This window comes from Symsagittifera roscoffensis, chromosome 1 (assembly GCF_963678635.1).
Source record: "Symsagittifera roscoffensis chromosome 1, txSymRosc1.1, whole genome shotgun sequence".
Classification (NCBI taxonomy): Eukaryota; Metazoa; Xenacoelomorpha; order Acoela; family Convolutidae; genus Symsagittifera; species Symsagittifera roscoffensis.
The window spans coordinates 40,373,847-40,396,727 of record NC_087062.1 but is presented as its reverse complement, the minus strand read 5'-3'; the positions used below and the strand labels follow the sequence as shown (position 1 = coordinate 40,396,727).

At 40.7% G+C, this 22,881-nt stretch overlaps 1 protein-coding gene across 1 annotated transcript in view; it reads right to left on the bottom strand.

The window, feature by feature from the left end:
- Nucleotides 1–22,881, bottom strand: part of LOC134844256 (DNA polymerase delta catalytic subunit-like) — a 471,945-nt gene that overhangs the window by 5,495 nt on the left and 443,569 nt on the right. The window contains exons 2-7 of the mRNA XM_063860876.1: nt 11,744–11,948; nt 10,919–11,673; nt 10,439–10,819; nt 6,833–7,085; nt 6,294–6,515; nt 5,768–6,114 (exon numbers count right to left, since the gene is read on the bottom strand). Of these exons, the coding sequence (XP_063716946.1) occupies nt 5,768–6,114; nt 6,294–6,515; nt 6,833–7,085; nt 10,439–10,819; nt 10,919–11,673; nt 11,744–11,944 (2,159 nt within the window). The 5' untranslated portion in view covers nt 11,945–11,948. The remainder of the gene's footprint in view (nt 1–5,767; nt 6,115–6,293; nt 6,516–6,832; nt 7,086–10,438; nt 10,820–10,918; nt 11,674–11,743; nt 11,949–22,881) is intronic.

Sequence of the window (22,881 nt, the reverse complement as noted above, 5' to 3'; positions counted from 1 at the left end):
AAAATCATCTTGGAGTTTGAACAATAATCAGGTCTAAAAACTTTATTAGAGCTTCCGCAAGATTCAGTGATAGAACACCTTGGCAATGCTTAATGCTCTTTTCATTATTGGCTACAAAAACGCCTATAGCACAAAGTGCTGTAGAGCTGGAGAGCCAGTGATTCAAGTTATTATTGAAAAAATCATCTTGGAGTTTGAACAATAATCAGTTCTAAAAACTTTATTTGAACTTCCGCAAGATTCAGTGATTGAAAACCTTGCCAATGCTTAAAGCTCTTATCACTATTGGCTACAAAAACGCCTATAGCAAAAAGTTCTATGGAGCTGGAGAGGCAGTGATTCGAGTTATTATTGAAAAAATCATCTTGGAGTGAACAATAATCAGGTCTAAAAACTTTATTTGAACTTCCGCAAGATTCAGTGATTGAAAACCTTGCCAATGCTTAATGCTCTTATCATTATTGGCTACAAAAACGCCTATAGCACAAAGTGCTATGGAGCTGGAGAGCCAGTGATTCAAGTTATTATTGAAGGAATCATCTTGGAGTTTGAACAATAATCAGGTTTGAAAACTTTATTTGAGCTTCTGCAAGATTCAGTGATTGAACATCTTGGCAATGCTTAATGCTCTTATCACTTATCATTATTGGCTACAAAAACGCCTGTCGCACAAAGTGCTATGGAGCTGGAGAGCCAGTGATTTAAGTTATTATTGAAAAAATCATCTTGGAGTTTGAACAATAATCAGGTCCTAATACTTTAATAATCAGGTCCTAAAACTTTATTTGAACTTCCGCAAGATTCAGTGATTGAAAACCTTGCCAATACTTAATGCTCTTATCACTATTGGCTACAAAAACGCCTATAGCACAAAGTTCTACGGAGCTGGAGAGCCAGTGATTCAAGTTATTATCGAAAAAATCATCTTGGAGTTTAAACAATAATCAGGTTTGACAACTTTATTTGAAATTCTGCGAGATTCAGTGATTGAATACCTTGGCAATTCTTAATGCTCCTATCATTATTGGCTACAAAAACGCCTATAGCACAAAGTGCTATGGAGCTGGAGAGCCAGTGATTCGAGTTATTATTGAAAAAATCATCTTGGAGTGAACAATAATCAGGTCTAAAAACTTTATTTGAACTTCCGCAAGATTCAGTGATTGAAAACCTTGCCAATGCTTAAAGCTCTTATCACTATTGGCTACAAAAACGCCTATAGCAAAAAGTTCTATGGAGCTGGAGAGGCAGTGATTCGAGTTATTATTGAAAAAATCATCTTGGAGTGAACAATAATCAGGTCTAAAAACTTTATTTGAACTTCCGCAAGATTCAGTGATTGAAAACCTTGCCAATGCTTAATGCTCTTATCATTATTGGCTACAAAAACGCCTATAGCACAAAGTGCTATGGAGCTGGAGAGCCAGTGATTCAAGTTATTATTGAAGGAATCATCTTGGAGTTTGAACAATAATCAGGTTTGAAAACTTTATTTGAGCTTCTGCAAGATTCAGTGATTGAACATCTTGGCAATGCTTAATGCTCTTATCACTTATCATTATTGGCTACAAAAACGCCTGTCGCACAAAGTGCTATGGAGCTGGAGAGCCAGTGATTTAAGTTATTATTGAAAAAATCATCTTGGAGTTTGAACAATAATCAGGTCCTAATACTTTAATAATCAGGTCCTAAAACTTTATTTGAACTTCCGCAAGATTCAGTGATTGAAAACCTTGCCAATACTTAATGCTCTTATCACTATTGGCTACAAAAACGCCTATAGCACAAAGTTCTACGGAGCTGGAGAGCCAGTGATTCAAGTTATTATCGAAAAAATCATCTTGGAGTTTAAACAATAATCAGGTTTGACAACTTTATTTGAAATTCTGCGAAATTCAGTGATTGAATACCTTGGCAATTCTTAATGCTCCTATCATTATTGGCTACAAAAACGCCTATAGCACAAAGTGCTATGGAGCTGGAGAGCCAGTGATTCAAGTTATTATTGAAAAAATCATCTTGGAGTTTGAACAATAATCAGGTCTAAAAACTTTATTAGAGCTTCCGCAAGATTCAGTGATAGAACACCTTGGCAATGCTTAATGCTCTTTTCATTATTGGCTACAAAAACGCCTATAGCACAAAGTGCTGTAGAGCTGGAGAGCCAGTGATTCAAGTTATTATTGAAAAAATCATCTTGGAGTTTGAACAATAATCAGTTCTAAAAACTTTATTTGAACTTCCGCAAGATTCAGTGATTGAAAACCTTGCCAATGCTTAAAGCTCTTATCACTATTGGCTACAAAAACGCCTATAGCAAAAAGTTCTATGGAGCTGGAGAGGCAGTGATTCGAGTTATTATTGAAAAAATCATCTTGGAGTTTGAACAAAAATCAGGTGTGAAAACTTTATTTGAAATTCTGCAAGATTCAGTGATTGAACACCTTGGCAATGCATAATGCTCCTATCATTATTGGCTACAAAAACGCCTATAGCACAAAGTGCTATGGAGCTGGAGAGCCAGTGATTCAAGTTATTATTGAAAAAATCATCTTGGAGTTTGAACAAAAATCAGGTCTAAAAACTTTATTTGAACTTCCGCAAGATTCAGTGATTGAACACCTTGGCAATGCTTAATGCTCTTATCATTATTGGCTACAAAAACGCCTATAGCACAAAGTGCTATGGAGCTGGAGAGCCAGTGTTTTAAGTTATAATAGAAAATATCATCTTGGAGTTTGAACAATAATCAGGTCTAAAAACTTTATTTGAACTTCCGCAAGATTCAGTGATTGAAAACCTTGCCAATGCTTAAAACTCTTATCATTATTGGCTACAAAAGCGCCTATAGCACAAAGTGCTATGGAGCTGGAGAGCCAGTGATTCAAGTTATTATTGAAAAAATCATCTTGGAGTTTGAACAATAATCAGGTCTAAAAACTTTATTTGAGCTTCCGCAAGATTCAGTGATTGAACACCTTGGCAATGCTTAATGCTCTAATCAATATTGGCTGAAAAAAACGCCTATAGCACAAAGTGCTATGGAGCTGGAGAGCCAGTGTTTTAAGTTATAATAGAAAATATCATCTTGGAGTTTGAACAATAATCAGGTCTAAAAACTTTATTTGAACTTCCGCAAGATTCAGTGATTGAAAACCTTGCCAATGCTTAAAGCTCTTATCATTATTGGCTACAAAAACGCCTATAGCACAAAGTGCTATGGAGCTGGAGAGCCAGTGATTCAAGTTATTAATGAAAAAATCATCTTGGAGTTTGAACAATAATCAGGTTTGAAAACTTTATTTGAGCTTCTGCAAGATTCAGTGATTGAACACCTTGGCAATGCTTAATGCTCTTATCATTATTGGCTACAAAAACGCCTATAGCACAAAGTGCTATGGAGCTGGAGAGCCAGTGATTCAAGTTAATATTGAAAAAATCATCTTGGAGTTTGAACAATAATCAGGTCTAAAAACTTTTTTTGAACTTCCGCAAGATTCAGTGATTGAAAACCTTGCTAATGCTTAAAGCTCTTATCATTATTGGCTACAAAAACGCCTATAGCACAAAGTTCTATGGAGCTGGAGAGCCAGTGATTCAAGTTATTATTGAAAAAATCATCTTGGAGTTTGAACAATAATCAGGTCTAAAAACTTTATTTGAGCTTCCGCAAGATTCAGTGATTGAACACCTTGGCAATGCTTAATGCTCCTATCATTATTGGCTACAAAAACGCCTATAGCACAAAGTGCTATGGAGCTGGAGAGCCAGTGATTCAAGTTATTATTGAAAAAATCATCTTGGAGTTTGAACAATAATCAGGTCTAAAAACTTTATTTGAACTTCCGCAAGATTCAGTGATTGAAAACCTTGCCAATGCTTAAAGCTCTTATCATTATTGGCTACAAAAACGCCTATAGCACAAAGTGCTATGGAGCTGGAGAGCCAGTGATTCAAGTTATTAATGAAAAAATCATCTTGGAGTTTGAACAATAATCAGGTTTGAAAACTTTATTTGAGCTTCCGCAAGATTCAGTGATTGAACACCTTGGCAATGCTTAATGCTCTAATCAATATTGGCTGAAAAAACGCCTATAGCACAAAGTGCTATGGAGCTGGAGAGCCAGTGTTTTAAGTTACAATAGAAAATATCATCTTGGAGTTTGAACAATAATCAGGTCTAAAAACTTTTTTTGAACTTCCGCAAGATTCAGTGATTGAAAACCTTGCCAATGCTTAAAGCTCTTATCATTATTGGCTACAAAAACGCCTATAGCACAAAGTGCTATGGAGCTGGAGAGCCAGTGATTCAAGTTATTATTGAAAAAATCATCTTGGAGTTTGAACAATAATCAGGTCTAAAAACTTTATTTGAGCTTCCGCAAGATTCAGTGATTGAACACCTTGGCAATGCTTAATGCTCCTATCATTATTGGCTACCAAAACGCCTAGCGCACAAAGTGCTATGGAGCTGGAGATCCAGTGATTCAAGTTATTATTGAAAAAATCACCTTTGTTTGAACAATAATCAGGTCTATAAACTTTATTTGAGCTTCCGCAAGATTCAGTGATTGAACACCTTGGCAATGCTTAATGCTCCTATCATTATTGGCTACAAAAACGCCTATCGCACAAAGTGCTATGGAGCTGGAGAGCTAGTGATTCAAGTTATTATTGAAAAACTCATCTTGGAGTTTGAACAATAATCAGGTCTAAAAACTTTATTTGGACTTCCGCAAGATTCAGTGGTTGAACACCTTGGCAACGCTTAAAGCACTAATCATTATTAGCTGCAACAATGCCTATAGCACAAAGTGCTATGGAGCTGGAGCGCCGGTTATTCAAGTTATTTTTGAAAATATCATCTTCGAATTTGAACCATGAATCAGTTTATAAACATTCATTTGAACTTCTGCAAGATTCAACGATTGAACATGCTTAATGCTTTTATCATTATGGAAATCAAAAACTCCAGTTTTTATTCCGCTGGGAAATCTGAAAATTATATTCCACTTTCGAACCTCAAATAGTCCATATATACGAGCGAGAAAAATATCTTTTACTTTTCCTGATAGAAAAACAAACAAACAAAAACCGAACAACTTTAATTAGCAAAAAAAAACATTTTGGTCCAGTAACGCCAACAAATTTTCGAAATGGGCTTTAAAAACGCACGGAGAACGCATTAATATGAATTTCAAGACGTGAAAAAACTTTCATGACTTTTAAAATTATTGTTTTGAAAACCAAGAATCAGGCATGAGGCGGGTTTCTAACGATTCTGTTTTTTTTTTCACGCTAAATCAGGTACCTTTATGAAACTTCTTGAATGGTGAAAAAGACATTAGGCAAGGTAACTGAAGCCCTTTCAGTCGCAATTTGAGCTGCAATGTAAAATATCGGTGTTTCTTGAATATCAATGAGGCTATACGACAACGGGAAGACAACTTTCATGTCACACCGGAAACAAAATGAATTTGCTTTAGCAACGCTGATTGTGTGCGTAAAACTAAAAGCTACTAACGAAACTAATAAATATTCGAGTTATAAATCAACATTCAAGCCTGAAAACTCTGCTTGAACATTCATGAGGATAGGATAAAATACATACAAGTTATGCAAAGCATACTTAATCAATTTATGATGCAAAAACGCCTACAGCAGAAAAAACTATGGAGCGTGAGAGCCATAAAAACATTCTTTCAATGATATTAAAACTTAATTTAGATCCTAGGAAATATCGACATATTTCACATAATTTACTAACCCATTAGCAATAGTGTATGTCTCCTCGACCACTTTCTTAGTCTGGTCAATCATCATTCGTCCAAACGCAGTCACACTTCCAGATATCTCCAGACAGGGCAGCTTGCCCACCTGTGCACCCGTAAACCCATACACTGAGTTCGCACTGATCTTCAACGCCAACTGTCGTCCGTCCAACACTTTCTTCTTGAAAGGGTCAGTCTCATTTTTTAGGTCAGTCTTCGCTTTCTTTCGCGCAGCCAGAAGACTCTCCAAGATCTCGGGAAGAAGTCCTTTGCAGACTGTAGTCTTCACAAACATATCCCCAGTTGGGGTTTTGATGTAATCTTCTGGCGACAAATTATACTCCTGAAAATGAAGTCCTATTGTTCACGAATACTAATGGTTCACGCCTCAGAAACAATTTATTTGAAAAATCATGTTTTCATCTGAAAACTAAGTTCACCGCGCCATTCCATGTGATATCAAAATCACACTTTTTATTTACCTCCCGAATCGGTCACATACAGTTTAAAAAAGCTTCTTGCCTTGATGTGGTGCTGCTTAATCAAAGTACTGTAGCAGAGATTGTGTGCCATCATGATAGAGGGATATAGAGAGGAGAAATCGAGAGTGGTGATTGGTAGATCGTAGTATCCCTTGTCTGGCTCAATAACAGTCGCCCCCGTGAACTCATCCGAAGGCTCACTCTTCACAGTGGGAATCAGCATGTCGTGTTCCACACACTTTCTCAACAGCTGAGAAATAACCTGAAAAACAGCTGGGATGTCCAATTCAATCTGACCAAAACGATGGTAATGTAGCATGCTATGATTTTGATTTCCTGATGTTTTCCAACCTAACCTATGCCCCAATGAAGTGACTTGTAATAAAAAATGAAGACCTCCACTAAACCTGTCAATCTTGCTACGTCGCCTGCAAAATCAGGAAAAGGAGATCCTGTTTACCCGAGAGCGCACGAAGTTTAACTATGTCGAATCTTTTTAAAAACCGTGGAAATCTGCTGCGTATAAACAAATTGAGGTTCACTTTTAAAAAATCTAAATATGTTCCTCAATTTCATTACCTTGATCTGCTGTCCTCTAAATAGCAGATAATTGAGGGGAACCCCAGTCACGCGGGCCATCTCCATGTAGTTCACAAGACTCATCAACTTGTCCAGCAGTCTTAGAGGCAAGAAGGCGTCCTTCAGGCAGTACACAGCCAGTCTCCGTCTGGTCTGTTCGTCTCCATTCTGGAGTGTTGTGATGATTCCGTGGTCAACATCTTCCTTTTGCTCAGATAGGAAGTAGAATGACACTGAATTCAGCGTGTAGGATCTGAAAAGTTACTTTTTTGAAATTTTATTATTAACAACTGCATATGAAAAAATCAGGTTTCGATATTTCAATAACAAATGCTTCATTTGACCATAATTAAAGAACTGAAATCTTACACACATGCGGAGTGGCGGAGCTTCGCACCACATGTGATACATCATAAACATAGCATGATAAGCGAGCCAAAACTAAACTAAGCGGAAGTCAAAGTCGAAAGTTTGCTTAAAACGATCAACAAAGAACTACATCTACCAAAATTTTCACGTCATGATTTGTCTTGAATGCAATTCATGTTTAAGATATCAAATTGTCTTGTGTAAAAAAACAGTTGCGCCGAAAAAAATCATGTCTTGAGAACCTGAGAACAAAAGTTTAAACTCAAAGTTGGTAAGTACCCTCAGTGTAAAAAATTTTCGGGGTCACTTCGCATCACTTGTGATACCAAACTAACAAAACATAAGCCGAAAAAATTTGGAAAAACTAGGTCTACCAAAATTTAAATTTTCGTAAGCCTCGATATAAGTTCATTCTAAGCAAGTACGCTAGACATTTGAATGTTAAACACAGATGCGAAGCTGAGCTTCGTGCCACTTGCGATACAGAAGTATAGGATTAAGTCAGCATGACCCTGCAGAAGTAGCTTCGAAGACTTCGAGCGCAGAAAAAATTGAAAAGGAACTAGAAAAACAAAGTTTTAAGAAACTAGAAGTTAAATTTTTCTTGTTTTTTTTTCATGAGGGCGTAGTGGGGTTAATTTTGAGCAATCGAAAATATGGAGCTAGAGTTTTATTGATCTTTAAAACAAAACCGGAAATTTGTAGGAAACAATATATTAGGTAGACCAGCCGACTATACTAAAACCGCCAGCCAATAAGCTGGAAATCAACCGAAATGTACTGCTCATTATGTGTCCAAAATAGCTTTATATGTAGTGAAAGCAAGACCCAATTCGGAAACTAAACTTACAGCAGAAAAAAAAGTTTGACCACATGCGATACAAAAATTAAGACAAATGAGTATGATTAAAATCAAATAAAAAGACAATCAAAAATGCAAAAACAACTTCAAAAATCCTTCAAGATAGAGTAATCTAAAATAGCCAAAAATTTCACTTTGCAAAAAACTTAAAGCCGATAAAATCTAAAAAAAGCCGATTCAATCACTTTGTTGATTGAATTTCAAAAAACATTCGTAGAAAAGCAGTTAAGTCAAAATCGCCGAAAAAAAACTTTACAGAAAATTTTAAAACGGAAAAATTTTTGAAGGTAAAACAATACGCTGTCCCATCACCTTGAATGGATTAAAAAGAAGTTGCCCTAAGAAAAATGACTACTAGCTCTTTTAAGCTTACTCCACACACTCGGCACAAAAAAAATCAGCACACAAAAATCAAGCATTCAAAACAAAAAGAAAGATATTGAAAAAAAATTCAAGCAAATCGCTTTAAAATTTCTTATTTTCCAACTTGATTTTTTAGCGAGTATAGAAACAAAAAATCCATGAAATATAACTACGTTCGTCTAAATTGAATCGAATAAATAATTGAATAGATCATTAAAATAAACACCCGGCAAACAAGCCGACAAATATTGGGACCGAATCAATTAGCTCAACAAAAACATCAAATTTTACCTAAATACTTTCCCAGCTGTGGACTTAGTATTTATATCACTAACTCTACGCATAGTAACTCTAGACCAAAAAATAGAGCTGTTAAAAGTGCAACTTGGGTGGAACTGGAGATCTTGTAAAATTGGAGATCCAGTGAACAAAGTTATTTACGGGGAAACAAAGTCTAGTACCCGATTGCAATACCCTTGCAAATCGCAAGGGTAAACAGTAGTCAACAAGAAAAAACGAGTGAAATTGAAACATGCTACTAAATTGCCTATACTATGCACCAAAAATTAACCAAATTGAACACTGTTTTATGTGATTTGATTTTTCGAAAAAACAAAAGCGGATTCGTATTATAACGCTAGCCTGCTTGTGTAGATACACCAGGTATTTAAAAGCAATATTCCTCAAAAAACACCGGTTTGATCTAATTTCTAATCGAGGCCTACGGGAGATGATTTCTTTAAGAGGCCTCCAAAAGATGATGCCTGTGTTTCAAGTAGTTCACGGGAAAAATATTAGTCGATTGCAAACTTCAGTTGCTCTCGCAACAGTTAAAAAAATAGCCAAGAGACCATTTGAGAAGATTATCTGAACTTCAGAAACCGGGGAAACAAACTATTGATTTTTTCTTAAAAAATCAAATTTAATTTGAGTTAAGTTAATTTGATATAGCCAGATTTGAGTACAACTAGCGTGTAACGCACCTCCAGTGCTTCGAATTTTCAGGAACTCATAGATTTTTAGGAACTCTTTTTAGGAACTCATAAGATCTGCATCCTTTGAGTGTGCTCTGAAGGCATCCAATTACAAGGTTGGTGATTACAAATTTTGTAAGATTGTTTTTGATTCAAAATTTTTTTAATTCAAATTTTCAAAAACTGTAAAACTGTGTAGTTTTGTAAATCTAAGTTCTTTGAAAAGTTTCAAAATGACATAAAAAACGTCAAATCTCCGATACTAAAAAAACACGATACGAAATCAAAAAACACGCCTTATCTTGAAAACTAAAACGATTAGAGCAGTCATATTTCAAGGCAAGACTTGAAATTCCTGAAAGTACCCTGACAGCTCCTAACTACAGGGTTGAGAATTTCGATGTTTGTGATTATTTTTTATCAATTTTCTAAAAACTTTTGAAAAAATTGTCGTATCTCGTAAACTAAAAGGATTTAGGAGTTCAAATTTGGAGGCAAAATTACTCGCAATCCCTGAGGAAACCCTGACAGCATCCCAATATTGGGTCGCCAATTTCAAATTTAATGAAATAATCCTTGAAATCAAACTGGAAAATCGAAAAAAATATATGTACGATATAGCTTAAACGTGCATAGATTTTTTCGTTTAACATGCAAAAATTATACATTGAAAAAGTTTAAACATGACAGGATTGTTAAGCCCGCATTTAAATATATAATAGAGTCTAATCATGCTAGCCTCCATATTTGTATTTAACGAGAAAAAGATCATTTGACACCAAAATGGGGAGCACTAATATTTTCGTAGGCTGGGGTAAAATGGCTTGTAGCATCCCACTACGCTTCGTGCAAACAGATTTAAATTTAACACGACACCATTCAAGTCACCTGGTATTTTTTAATTGAAAAACTGAGGTTTAAGATTCCAACTTTTTCTCATTCCAGGTCTTGAACAGAATCCAAATAGGTTTTCATATCACCATCCTTTTCAACTGAGCAAAGGCTATATTTTCTGAATATACGAACAGAAAGTTATACCTCAGTTTGTAATCTCGCTGAATAACTGGTAGCAAGTCGAACTGAACTCTTCCTAATATTTCCACAAACTTGTTCTCGCGCTTCCCCAACTGCTTTGACTGGAAGTTTAGATCTTTCACCACACTTCTTTCACCTAGCACTCTTCCCAACAGCGAAAAACCATCCACTTTCAAATGCTTTGCTCTATTAACCAAGTAAGGAAAGTCGAAGTTAGTCATATTATATCCGGTGATGATGTCTGGATCAATTTTCGACAAAAACTGGTTCCATTTAGACAGTAGTTCTTGTTCGTTTTTGCAAGCAACAACTTGAGATCCAGCAACAGGAGCGCACGACCCAAGAGTAAACACGTTTCGCACGAACGGCGTGGACTCACCGTAACTAAAATGTAAAGAAAATGCTCACATTTGAATACTTTTTGCAAATTTATATTTTTTTCAGGTTCACTAATGCATGAAAAAAAGCAATTTCGATCCTCACCGTGTAACCATGTTGGCAATTTGAATCACTGGGTCATGTTCTGGTTCCGGGAAAATACCCTTCCTGTTTGAGCACTCAATGTCAAATGAGAGAATTCTCAGAGGTCCGATAGAATCCATCGCACCTTCTGGCGAGTGAGAAATGATATCGGTGTAGTTTACATCAATTTCAATCTGACAATTCGTTTGTTTCTTATTACCAACGCGGCTTTTATACTTTTTAGTTGGTAGTTCAACCCAATTACATCCTGGAATCTTATTATCTACCATAAATCGAACTTCAAAGTTCACATCTGCTTCATACGGCTGATATGAATGAATTTTGTATTTGGGAGGGCATTCGAATCCATTTTCCAGTATTCTTTTAGCAGGTGCAACAAACTTGGGCAAAGCTACAGTTATCTTTAGAAACTGGCTCTTTTTGTTGCCGTGAAAAGTGTAGATGCTCTGCTTTGTACAAGTTTCGACTGAAACTACAGCTTGAGTTACATTGTCCTTGTTTGACCTCATGTCGCGGATGACAGCATCATTGAGAACATGCCTAAAAGTGTCGCAATCACCTGGATTGAAGCCAGGTGGTGCTGGTACATGAAAATAGGCACGGAAGCCATGAACATGACAACACACTGAGTTTTCTGAGGCCGTTATTCCAAAAAGTCTGACGACCGCACTCTTATTTTGATTCTGCGATCCGAAGAACTCATTTCTCTCATCAGTGTACACGTCCACGTCATATTGTTGGAATAGCAGATTCCCCTTCAAAGCGAAAAAAAAATCAAATTTTTCCCAATAAGTCATAAACACCACAAAATTAACTGAATCTTACCTCTATTAAGCCTTTGGGTACTGAAGGACGCGGCCATCTACTTTCTTGTGAAGAAGCTTGAACATCAGCTACAACTTCATCTGGCGCTAACTTCGCTAACTCTTCTTCAAAACGAGAAGGCGCAACTGTAACATCAGCTTTGAACCGTTTCCCAGCATCAGCTCCTGTTGGTGCCGTCACTTTTCGCTTAACTGGATCCATTCTACCGAAAAAACAAAAAAAATTATACACCGTAAAAATGAAATCGAAACGACAAAGAGTGGAAATGCATCTGCAGGCAATTGGACAAAAATTCTGAAAAACTATTTTCTTTTTGTGCTCGCAAACCTGAAAAACATACTGAAATCGGAAAAAAACTATAGCTTGAGCAAAAACCCAGAAAAAAGTGAGCTATGTTTTGTATATCGAGCACACTTTTTTTTTACTTCTTTTCTCCTTTGTAATCAGAAGGTCGAAGATATCATTGCAACTGAGGTTAGTCATAAAAAAAGGTAAATTATAAAAAATGGTCCTTCCGTTTAGGTCCGGTCGTGCACAAGCTGGATAGAGCCCATACCAGCATTATAGAAATACATCAATAAACAATATTGCACGAATTAAGTCAAGTCAGCATTTGATGCGTTGTCATTAAAGGTATTTACTTGAACCGTTCCTCCTCTATAATAGCACAAACTGAATTGTCTATGAATTGAGTCTTCCGTAGTGATCGGCACCCCCGTATAAAAAGGATAGCTCTCCTGAGCAGCGCGAAGCTGATCTTAGTTCTTATGTAGTTTATTGTTTCTGAGTAGCTTTCATGCCTTTTTCACTAATTTTTTTAGCTATGCACCGCATTGTCCGTGTAGCTGCTGGTGCTGCACCACCCGTGCAGCCAAAAATGAGCGGGCAGAAGCTGCTCTGTTCGACTTGTACAACTCTCTGTTGGTATTTTGAGTTTTTTTAGTGATTCGTGATACTTATGGGCGTCTTTCATTAGTCTTCGTGAATTTATCGCGTGCGGGTTCAAGACTTTGACATTAAAGAAGGTTCGGCTGAACCTTGAGCCCCATAATCCGTTTGAAATTACATCTAGTCCATAAAACATTCGCCCGGAAGATACATATCGACGGAAAATAAAGCAAGGTCCTAAGACGACTGGCTAACGTCTTAACATGTTTTTCACCGTCTCTACCAAAGCCAGTTCTTTTGGTGGTCTTTTCAATATCGGGTCGACAAAAACGTTACTGTTCTCCGTCTTCGACCAGAACGCTCAAATTAACTTAATGACATGCAGAAATAATGAGCTCATGGCTGGATCTCAGTATCCCCAGACCACGAGGTCACTCCTAAAAACAAGGCTACTACTATTTTCTGAGTTATTATTGTTTTTGTTCAGTAGATAAAAATCATCATCTCCATCGAAGATGGACCAACCCTTTCCCCCAACTCCTAGCTTCTCATCCTAGCAAAATGAATTCAGATGTTAATTAAATTCATATGTTAATTCAACATATTAAATTCAACATATAAAATGAATTCAGATGTTAATTGAATTCAATTCAGGACATAATAGGGAAGCTAAAAGTTTGTATAAAATGCTAAGAGTTTCAGTCCCGAGACCCCTCCGGATTCTTGAATCCGGGGAAATAAGACCTCTATTTTCCTCCCGGAAGGCTGTCTTCCACCCTTCACCGTTGTTCGCAACGGCCTTGCAACTATTGTAGCGACACAATAGTTGCAACTCGGAACGGTCTCTGCTATTTCTGCTCGACTCTAATTCTGATTCTAAGTTTTTTCGTTGTTATCGTCGCAACCACCGTCGTTGTTGTTTTATTTCGGCCTTTCTGCCCAAATGGCCGTTTCTGACGTTTCTCAGAAATATGACGTCATACTTCGAAAATTAAAAAATTTGAAAGACCAGAATATTCTAGCCTTCACAGTTTGGCTAATCGTTCCAATAACACCGCTAATTCTTTTAAACTGCTGATTCGGAAGGCTAGCTGCTAAAATTTCGAATCTGCATTTTCGTCCATTCTGGTCGAATGTCACATACTCCCCGGACAGTACGGTCAATGTCCTCATTGAATCTCGCAATGTTCGTAAAATTGGTACAGTGTCATCGAACAGAATTTACAAAATGCAGGAAATTATTTTTATCCGCGTCATTTCGACTCAATGCAGAATATAAATGGCATCATACTACATCACTATAGCCTTCAAATTTTTCATTAATCTTTATATTGAGGATATGACCTAAGATAAAAACATCTTTTCCGACTTCCAATGTCAATGTCCTGATTAAAAACTTTTTCTCCTAGATTTAAAAAGATGTTGGTTTGCAGGACAGTCCTGCTTACCAACAAGCTAAAATTATCCTACTATGCTTCTTCCCTTCGGAAATTTTGCTTGTTATTGTCCTGAATATTAAAACTAAGGAACTCTGTGGTTAGAAAAAACAATGAAACAATCTCCCTCTTCAAGAGATTACCCAAGCCTTTTATGTCACCACAAAGTAATCAGTTCTCCTAGTTGATTAAAAACAGTCATGCAGGCTGGAATATTTAAATATACTCTTTACTCAAGCCTTTCTAAATAAATAGTAAGTGTCTCTAAAGCCAATAACTAAAATCAAAATGCAATTTTTTAAATGCAACCAATTCTTTAATGTTCAAAACTCAACTAAATGTTTCGGTTTTCAATTACAACTTGGTCGTTTGGTTTCTCACTTGAGTTTTTTCATACAAAGAAACAATTCTAAGTTTTGATTTCTTCTTCTTCGTCACTCCTTTGTTTCCCTTCTTTTCGTCGTTTAGAAGTTCTAAAACTTCTAAATTTTTCTAATTTTCTTTCTTTTTGCATCTTGTTCATTCGACCATTTGTCAATGTTCCATCTCTTCCTCCTGTGACACTGACTCTGCACTTTCAGTTTCTGTGTCTTGCAACACATCGTTAGCTATTCTGACACTGTTGGAAGCAGTCCTCCAACACTTCTGCTTTTCTACCCTCTGTTTGCAACAAGGTAGGGGATCCACGTGAGATTCTCTGTTCCGGCAGAAGCTGTTGTGGAGACACAACGTCACGTTTCTCTCCAAATCTTCCTTGAACATCTCTTCCTTCTCCTTTCCACTACGTTCATTTGTCCTGGAAATTCTTTTTACAGCGGTGGTCACTGCATTCCCATGAGTCACGAAAGCTCGCTTGAAAGTTCCTGCTCCAATGTCCAGTTGATATCCACTGTATACTCTGCCGTGCTTCGTTATATGCTTTTTGGCATTCTCGTACAACCATGCAGTCATGTTAGCTCTGAACCATGGCATCAACCGTCTGCTCGCCCATATCTTTTTCCTTTCCATCGGAATGTTTAGAACCTTGCACGTTGTCTCAAAAAGATCTAAATCTTTTAAACAATCCAATTTCTGCAACTGTTCTCCCGTTGGTGCCTCCTGTCTTTTGTTTTCTCTCACATGAGCCTCCAGCCATCGTACCGCCATCATAATTCCCACTATCACTATCGTTATGGGCCGTGATGAGTCTGGTAAAACCATGGAGAGCAGCTCTCCAGAGTCCCAGATCAACACCAGATTACTACGCTCGGGATACCACCAGGTCTGCAGCAAGCAGTGGCAGGGAAACTCGTCATGTGTCAACATGATGAGTTTGCGGATTATTAGCGCTCTTAATCGTTACAATTCTCGACGTCCACAAACTTAGCAACACTGCCTGCTCGTAATCAAAGAAGCAATCGCGTATGTCTTCACTCAGGAAAGGGTTGCACGCTATCCCTATGATTCCGGACACGTAGCTGTACGACTTCTTCTTGATCGGTCCACAGTACTCACTGGATTTCGGTAGTGCCCCCATAGATTCTTTGGTGAGTCTCAGCTCCTTCTTTGAAAATCTCCTGATTTCGTCTATCTTTCTCATGGGCTCTAACTCCTCAGGTTCTTTCATATTAACTCTCATCGGCTTGTTTCGATGCATCTCCAGTAGTGCTAGCAAGAGTAAGGCTTTTGCTCGTTCATCGCCCTACCTCAGCATCTTGACACAGGTGTTCAATGCTTGTACTGAAATGTGCTTTATCAAGAATCGAATGAAACAGAGAGTGTCTCTCCGCTTCGCGCACGATACTGCTGTTCCCTCTTGGGTTATCAGATCCCTCAGGTTCGTCATAAGGAAATCTTTTTCTTCTTTTGACCTTTTCCTTTCTTCTGAGTCATATTCCCCGCGAGTTAATCCCATCATGCACCAGGCGAACCTCAGTTGTAATTCGGTTCTTACGTAGGGTACTGCCATGAGAGCGTGTATTCTCGGCGCAGTCCTCATTTCCTCTTCGAAGTACTTCAACACCACTGCTTTCTATGGAAGGCTCACTAAATGATCAATCGTTTACGCCTGCATCTCAGATGACGCTAAAGTTCCGTACGCCTTCTGCTTGAGGGTGGTGCCTCGCAACATCGTCTCCAGATAATCTTCCATGACCATTTTGTCTTCCAGAGCCATCACATACCCTCTAGCCGAGTTTCGGTATTCCAACATCTCCATGTATCCACCGGCGGTTTCATCTATTGACACAGTCTCCAACACTGTCAGTCGGTTATACTCCATTGGTACTAGTTGTCCTGCGACATTTCCCTTTCCGTGGTTCATGGGAGATGGTTTAAAGTCTTTCATTGTGCTTTCTCCACATTGGCTAAGTGTTTTCATTTCTAAGGTCTCCAGTCAGAGTGCGGTCACTCCTTTTGGACTTGTAACCTGTTGACTTTATCCCTGCCATGAGAATGGGTGGCACCATCGCTACATCGGTTAACCTTCTGTTCGTGCCAGGCAATTGATAATCACTTTGTCCCAAATCCATGGCCTCTTCGACTCGTTTCCTTTTCGCTGAATTGACAGCTTTCATCGATATCTCCGAATCCACCTTCGTCTTTCCTACTCTCCTCGGCATCACTCTGCTGCCTAACTTCATTTTCATCGCGTTGATCTTATCAATCACCATTTTCGATCGCATCGTTCCTCTCCTGGTTCTTGACAGATACACCACCTCTCCTTTATCGTCCTGCGGTGTCATCTTGATGGGAGAGTTCGCCTCACTTTCATCAGTGGCTGAGTCAATCAACAACTCACTCAATCTCCCTTCACACTCATCAAGCTTGTCAAGGACTTACCGCATCAATGGTCGGTTGAGACCTATTTTCAAAATGGACTGGGTCCCATAGCTCTGAACCACTGTCCAGACTTCTTCCATGAACGCCACTCTGTCCAATCTACATCCCGTCCTACTTTCATGGTCTCGGTGATGTACTTCCCACTCTTCTTCGGGCAACGTTCCCAAGAAAGGTTATCTGGCAGAGCCCTCTATTCTTCTTCTCCTAGGTGATTCCATGAGGATTCTTTGTTAATTATTTCTCGAATTGCCAGGAGAGCTGCTCTCCGGCAAATTCCGTTTCATTTCTGTAAAGGCTGACGGAGGTTCCAATGTCGAATTGCCTTCATCTGCTGGCTCAGTCGCCTCCAACGTATCCGCTTTGTTCTCAAGATTACTGAGGAAATTGAAATCCAGGCTGGATATTCCTCCTGTCGATGCCCTGTCGTCGTCCCCACCAGCTTGATTTGCATCTTGTTGCATGGGTTCTTCCGCTTGACGGCTTCCTCCCTGCCCGTCATCTCCTTCTGACATATCCTTCTTCGAGCTTGAAGGTCCTTGCTTTTCATTATCGGCCCCTTCCGGAAATTTTGGTATGATCAGTGTGCCAACCGATCCATCTTCCTCTTTTCCATGGACCACGTTAATTTCCTCACAGCCGAAGGGTGCTAGGAAGGTTCTCGCCTGCAACGTTCCTCCTACTTTCAATTCCGGTTTCGCTTTAGTCAGGATCAAGGAGGCCTCAGACAATTCGGTCCTGCCTCTCATCTTCATAGGCGCTAAGCCTAATTCCGCCACTTCCTCGTAAAATCTTCCAGGCTTGGGAGTCGCGGCGTTGCTTATTCGCCCTCTCGTCGCTTGATCCGTGTAGGCAAATCGTGTGCACTGTAACACGGCGGCATTACTCCCCACAAAGTATGGATCCATCGTTCCCACAAATTTCCCTATTCTCCTTTCATTGGTTTCAAATGCTCTCAACCTAGGAGTGTGTACCACGGAGACTGCTCCAAGCAACATCCTTCTTATCAGAGGGAATTCAGGGATTTCTTCCGGCAGCTTCTCGTAATCACCCCAATCTTTCGTCTCTTCTCTCACCTTGTGTTATGCTGCAGTGAGACGAGGAACGCTGGTTATCTCACCATTCATCTTATCATAAGGTCACAGACTCCAAAGCTTCGGAAACACCTCGATGTGTTCTCTCTCTACTTCTCCCATGCAATCACGGAAGTCATCGTCAAAATTGATGACCGTCATTTCTGGCTCTGATATCTTCGCAAACAACAGATCTTCGCTCATGAGCTCCCGCAACACGTGCTGCTCACACCAGTTCAGCGCACTACCGTCCACTGCTGATATGAGGTTCAGGTGCAGCACCGACCTCCTATGCGCCTCCACCTTGACATCAGGGAACGCAATTGTGACTGCTGGTCCATAGATCACTGTCACAAACTCCGTGGCTCCTCTGATCAACGCTAAGGGATCGGTCCTCATAGCCAAGCTCAGATCGGTTAGATGGGGCATGCCCCCAGCATGTCGTCTCACGTCTTCCTCCCTCTGGATTGTTTCATCCTCTCCTGTTCCAAAGCGATTCTGCTGCAGGAGGTACTGGATAAGAGTATGTCTCAAATCTCTTATCTTGTTCCAGGAATCCGTAGCTCGCTTCACGTCGAACTTCCTCACATTCTCTCTCTCATCTGCTCTGGTAGCGCGTCAAATTCATCAGCCCTCCCAAGTTTCCATGCGTTATTGCAATCAACGTTAGAAGCCCATCTAACCGCAGGTTCTGAACTCCTTCGGTGAGCAGTACAGCCGGTACTTTCACGAAACTCTCTGCTCCAAACGTCACGAACAAGGCTAGTAGCTCCACAATCGATACTTCCACTACTGCTTGGAGGAATTCCTTTATCAAGTAAGGAGAAACTTTCGGGTAAACTTTCGCCAAGAAGGACGCGGTCCATCCGGCTCCCAACCCTTCGAGCATGCTATCTGTCAGTTCAAAGCCTTCTTCCCCCTTCACTTCCTGGGTCCAGAAGGTTTCCAAGGTAATCTGGCACATTCTATTCACAAACTCAGCTGTTTTTTCTTCAGAATTTTCCGCTAGGTTCACCTCCTTCAACAAGTAGGCATGGATCTTCTTAATCATTATGGGGCCTTGCTCGAAAGCATCTGCACCCAGTGCCGCTACACGAGGACTTAGATGTAACCACTGGTTGGCCTCCGGTTTGGTCCTCAAAACCATCGCCTCCAAATGAGCTCTAGTCTCCTTGGAACTTTCCTTCTCGCTTTTTCACCTGTCACTTCCATTGCTCGGAACCATAAGTCGTTCGACATCGCTATGACCACTCGATGGTCGTCGTCTATTCCCGGTTTAAGTTTGAGCTGTCGACTGAAACTGGACAGTTCCAACCCCAGCACCTCATCCAACACTAACATGTGCAGCGCATGGTCTTGAATCCTCTCATCGCTTTCGAGATATCTGACCACACCGCAGGTAGTTCAGCCCTGAGTGGTCTCAGGTTCTCCATCTCTATCATGCGATTTGGGGCTGATATGATCACATCATATTTCCCTTCCGAAAGCAAGGTCACGATCGCATACACGAATTTCAATCCATCCGGGAGACATGCATACCCCGGAGACAGCGCGAACACTACTCTCGGTGTCACCTTGGTGAACGACCCCTCCTTCGCCGCATCCACCACTTCACCCATTGACTCCAGGATATCCTTTATTGCTGGCCACACAGCATTTTCTGCCATTGTAGGATCTCTGAGTTTGCTCAGAAAACCTCTACTGTGCAAGTGGTCATTGATGCCAGCAAACACGATCGTGACTGGGCTCATGTCCGTCTGTCTTTGTACCCCTATTGCCAGAGATACGGCTTGCAGTAGGTCCAGGTCGACCGCTGCCAACATTATGACATCCGGCCGAAACAGAGACTCGGAAGTGTACACAAACTCTGAATTCGCTACTATCATAATCTTGGCCTTCCTCATTTCTGCTTTGTCGTACGCGGCAAAGATGGTCTCATCTTTCTTTATCGCTTTCAATCCGCCGTACCTTTGGACGTCACCATCTTGACTCACTTGTTTTGGGTATGTTCTATCTTTCACATGACTCCGGGTGTCGCCACCTGCCTGAACATCTTCACATGTTGTCCAATCGGCGCCCTCGTTGTCAGAAATCTTCCCGGTCTCTCTTCTCAATTCCCCTCATCAAGATTCAACCTCACGTCCTGCAAAGGTCTTGCGTTCACTGGTCCCATTGTGTTGTTAGAGGGCAGTCCCTCTAGATCAGCAAATATCAAGTCCGTCGTGGAGCTGAATTTTATGCAGCGGCTATCAACCAGTCTACGCCGGTTATCGAGTACAGTCTTCTGACCTATAGCCTCGCTCCATCAGCATCCTCCTGGCATCCTCGATGAAGCTCACCCTCTGGAGATCCAGCTTCATTAGCTCGTCCTTGTACACAGGCCAGGGAGACGGTATGGGCCTTGACCACATCAGCGAGCCTCTATCCGGGCGTCTCTCCTCTCGACTGGTACTTGTCGTCTCTGATCTCGTGTCTGATCTAGACGTGCTAGTTGTCTCTTCCATCGGATTGACAGGCCCTAGTCTTCTCCTAGAATGAATGGTCCTCCTCACCGGCGCTTCTCCCAGTCAATCTTGAACGTCTGATCTTTGACCTGGTTCGCTGGAGCTCTGCTGTCTATAGTTCGTGACGGCCGGGACCGTCCCCAAGCGTGTTTCCAGGCTAGGAGGCACAAAGGTGGTAATCACCGTTTCATTCAATGCTCCTTCCTCTTTTAGCACTCCTGTGTCAAAGAGTTCTACTTCCAACTCATCCAACCGCTCTTGGAAGACTCGATTCAACCAAGCCTGTCCTTCTATACTATCGAAGTGGATGCCGTCTGTGGCCAGTCTGGCCTGATCCATAGCTCTCAACTCATGTTCGATGTCCATGAGGATTATTCTTCCGGCATTACGACTTGCGAGATTCCTCAAGACATTATTCCACCTGACCACTCCTTCGTTGTGCCTTCTCCCTGTTGCTGTCAAGCTCCTTGTGTTCATCGGCAGAGTGCAAACGGTCAGTACCGCGCAGTTGAATTTCTGCCAGAGAGTAGTAAACAAGCACACCATCATCGATTCCCATAGTTCTTACTGCTCATCCGAACCTCTAGAGATGTTATTCGGTCCAACCAGGATCATCACATTGGGGATCCTCGCTGGATTCATTAGTTCCACCATCCGAAATAACTGGGCTATCGTCGCGCCTCCGAAGGCCATCACCGTGGTGACCCAAGAGGTCCTCAAGTTCGAGAGTACTCTGACCAAGCTGTCTCCCAGTATCAGATGTGATATCCCCAGTGGCGGTTGCTGCAGGTTTACTGCCGGGTTCCAAGTCGCTCGATTGACGCAAGCTCTCGGATCTGTCTCCGGGACTCCCGTGAAGTTATATCTCAACTGGTTATTCTTTTGTACGTCTACTACACGTGACACTTTCTTCGCTGTCATCTTCTGTATTCTTCTCTCTGGGGCCTTAGAGCTCCCTATTGGTGGCGTCGTGTCGCTTACTCCCTGTCTGATCACGGTTTGGGAGAGTCGTACTCTGCCCGTGTCGTCGATCGTTCCATAGGGTGCAGTCACCCCGGAACCTGGCGCATTCTTGCTGGCGGCTAGTCGTCCAGCTGTCTCTATCAGCTTCCTCATCGTTTGTTCCACGACTGGGTCACCCAAGGTGTCACTAGGGTCCGGGATTGTCACTCGACCTCTTGCTGTCGGGAGTCGTGTCTCCGTTGTCTGGCTCATTTCTCGAGGCGTCAAGAGCTCCATCGGGGACTGCCCACGAGGAATACTCCTTGCAGGTATCACCTTCTCCACGGCCGTTGTCAACGCCATCCGCTCTTTGTAACCCCGCCTCAAGCGCTCAATCTCTTCGCTCTGCTTTTTGCTGCAGTCCTCGAACAATCTCTTCCACATGTCCCTATCTTCCTCCGTACTGAGCATGGTCTTAGTCATCTCGTCCAGCTCCCTTTTCGTCCTTTCCAGCTCGTCCTTTATCCTATAGAGATCTTGCATGGTTTGGTTCGTCTGAACCTTTTGTTCTACTTTTGCCCTCTTTGGTAGCACAGCTGCTCTCAGTGGTGAACTAGACGAGGCAGCCTCGCTGTTTATCTCCTGATTCATTCTCCTCAGCTAGGTTTGGGCTTGGAGGGCATAGGCATTTCATCTGGTTGGTAAGTCCTAGAACTTCCCAATCCAGGCTCATTCGCCAAATCACTTCCTGAGAGAGTCCCATTTCTCCACCTCATCACTCTCATGTTCGGGCGGTCTAGTACTCCCCTTTCTCAGTATGCTGCCATCAATAGGAATTCTGTGGGGCGGTTGTCATGCCCCAAGATGTTTATCAGGGCGGTCAGCAACATGACTACCTCTGGGTCCCCCAGAGCAAAGTCTCGATCCATCAGTCGACGATAGATCGCATCTATCATCGGTCCTACATATGCCTCTGCCAGGTCCATCAATTCATCCAAGTTGAAATTATCCATTCTGTTTTTCAGGTTCGATTTGATTTGATTCCAAGCTTTGACTCAAGTGAGCAATTAAACGATCAATCAGGATCTAAGAAAGAGGTCACGAATATCACACTTGTCAGTTTCACCTTAACTTCTCGTTAAAATTTATTTAAAAACAGTCAGATAAAAAGATTCTTTGTCCTAAAATTTATTAAAATCAATCGGTCTCTAAAATTTTAGAGTTCGAACTAAGATTGGACAGTCCAAACTTTGGATCTATTTCTAAGATCGTCATTCAGTTGTTCATGGTCACTAACCCCTTCTTACCCAAGATTTTAATAACATAACACATAACATAACATAACACACATATCACACATGTCACACAACTTAGTCTTTTAGCATAACATCCTCTCGCACGTCACTCAGCCTATACTTAAGTAAAATTTCTAATGTAAATATACTTGAATATTAGTATCAGAGAATATCACGTGTACA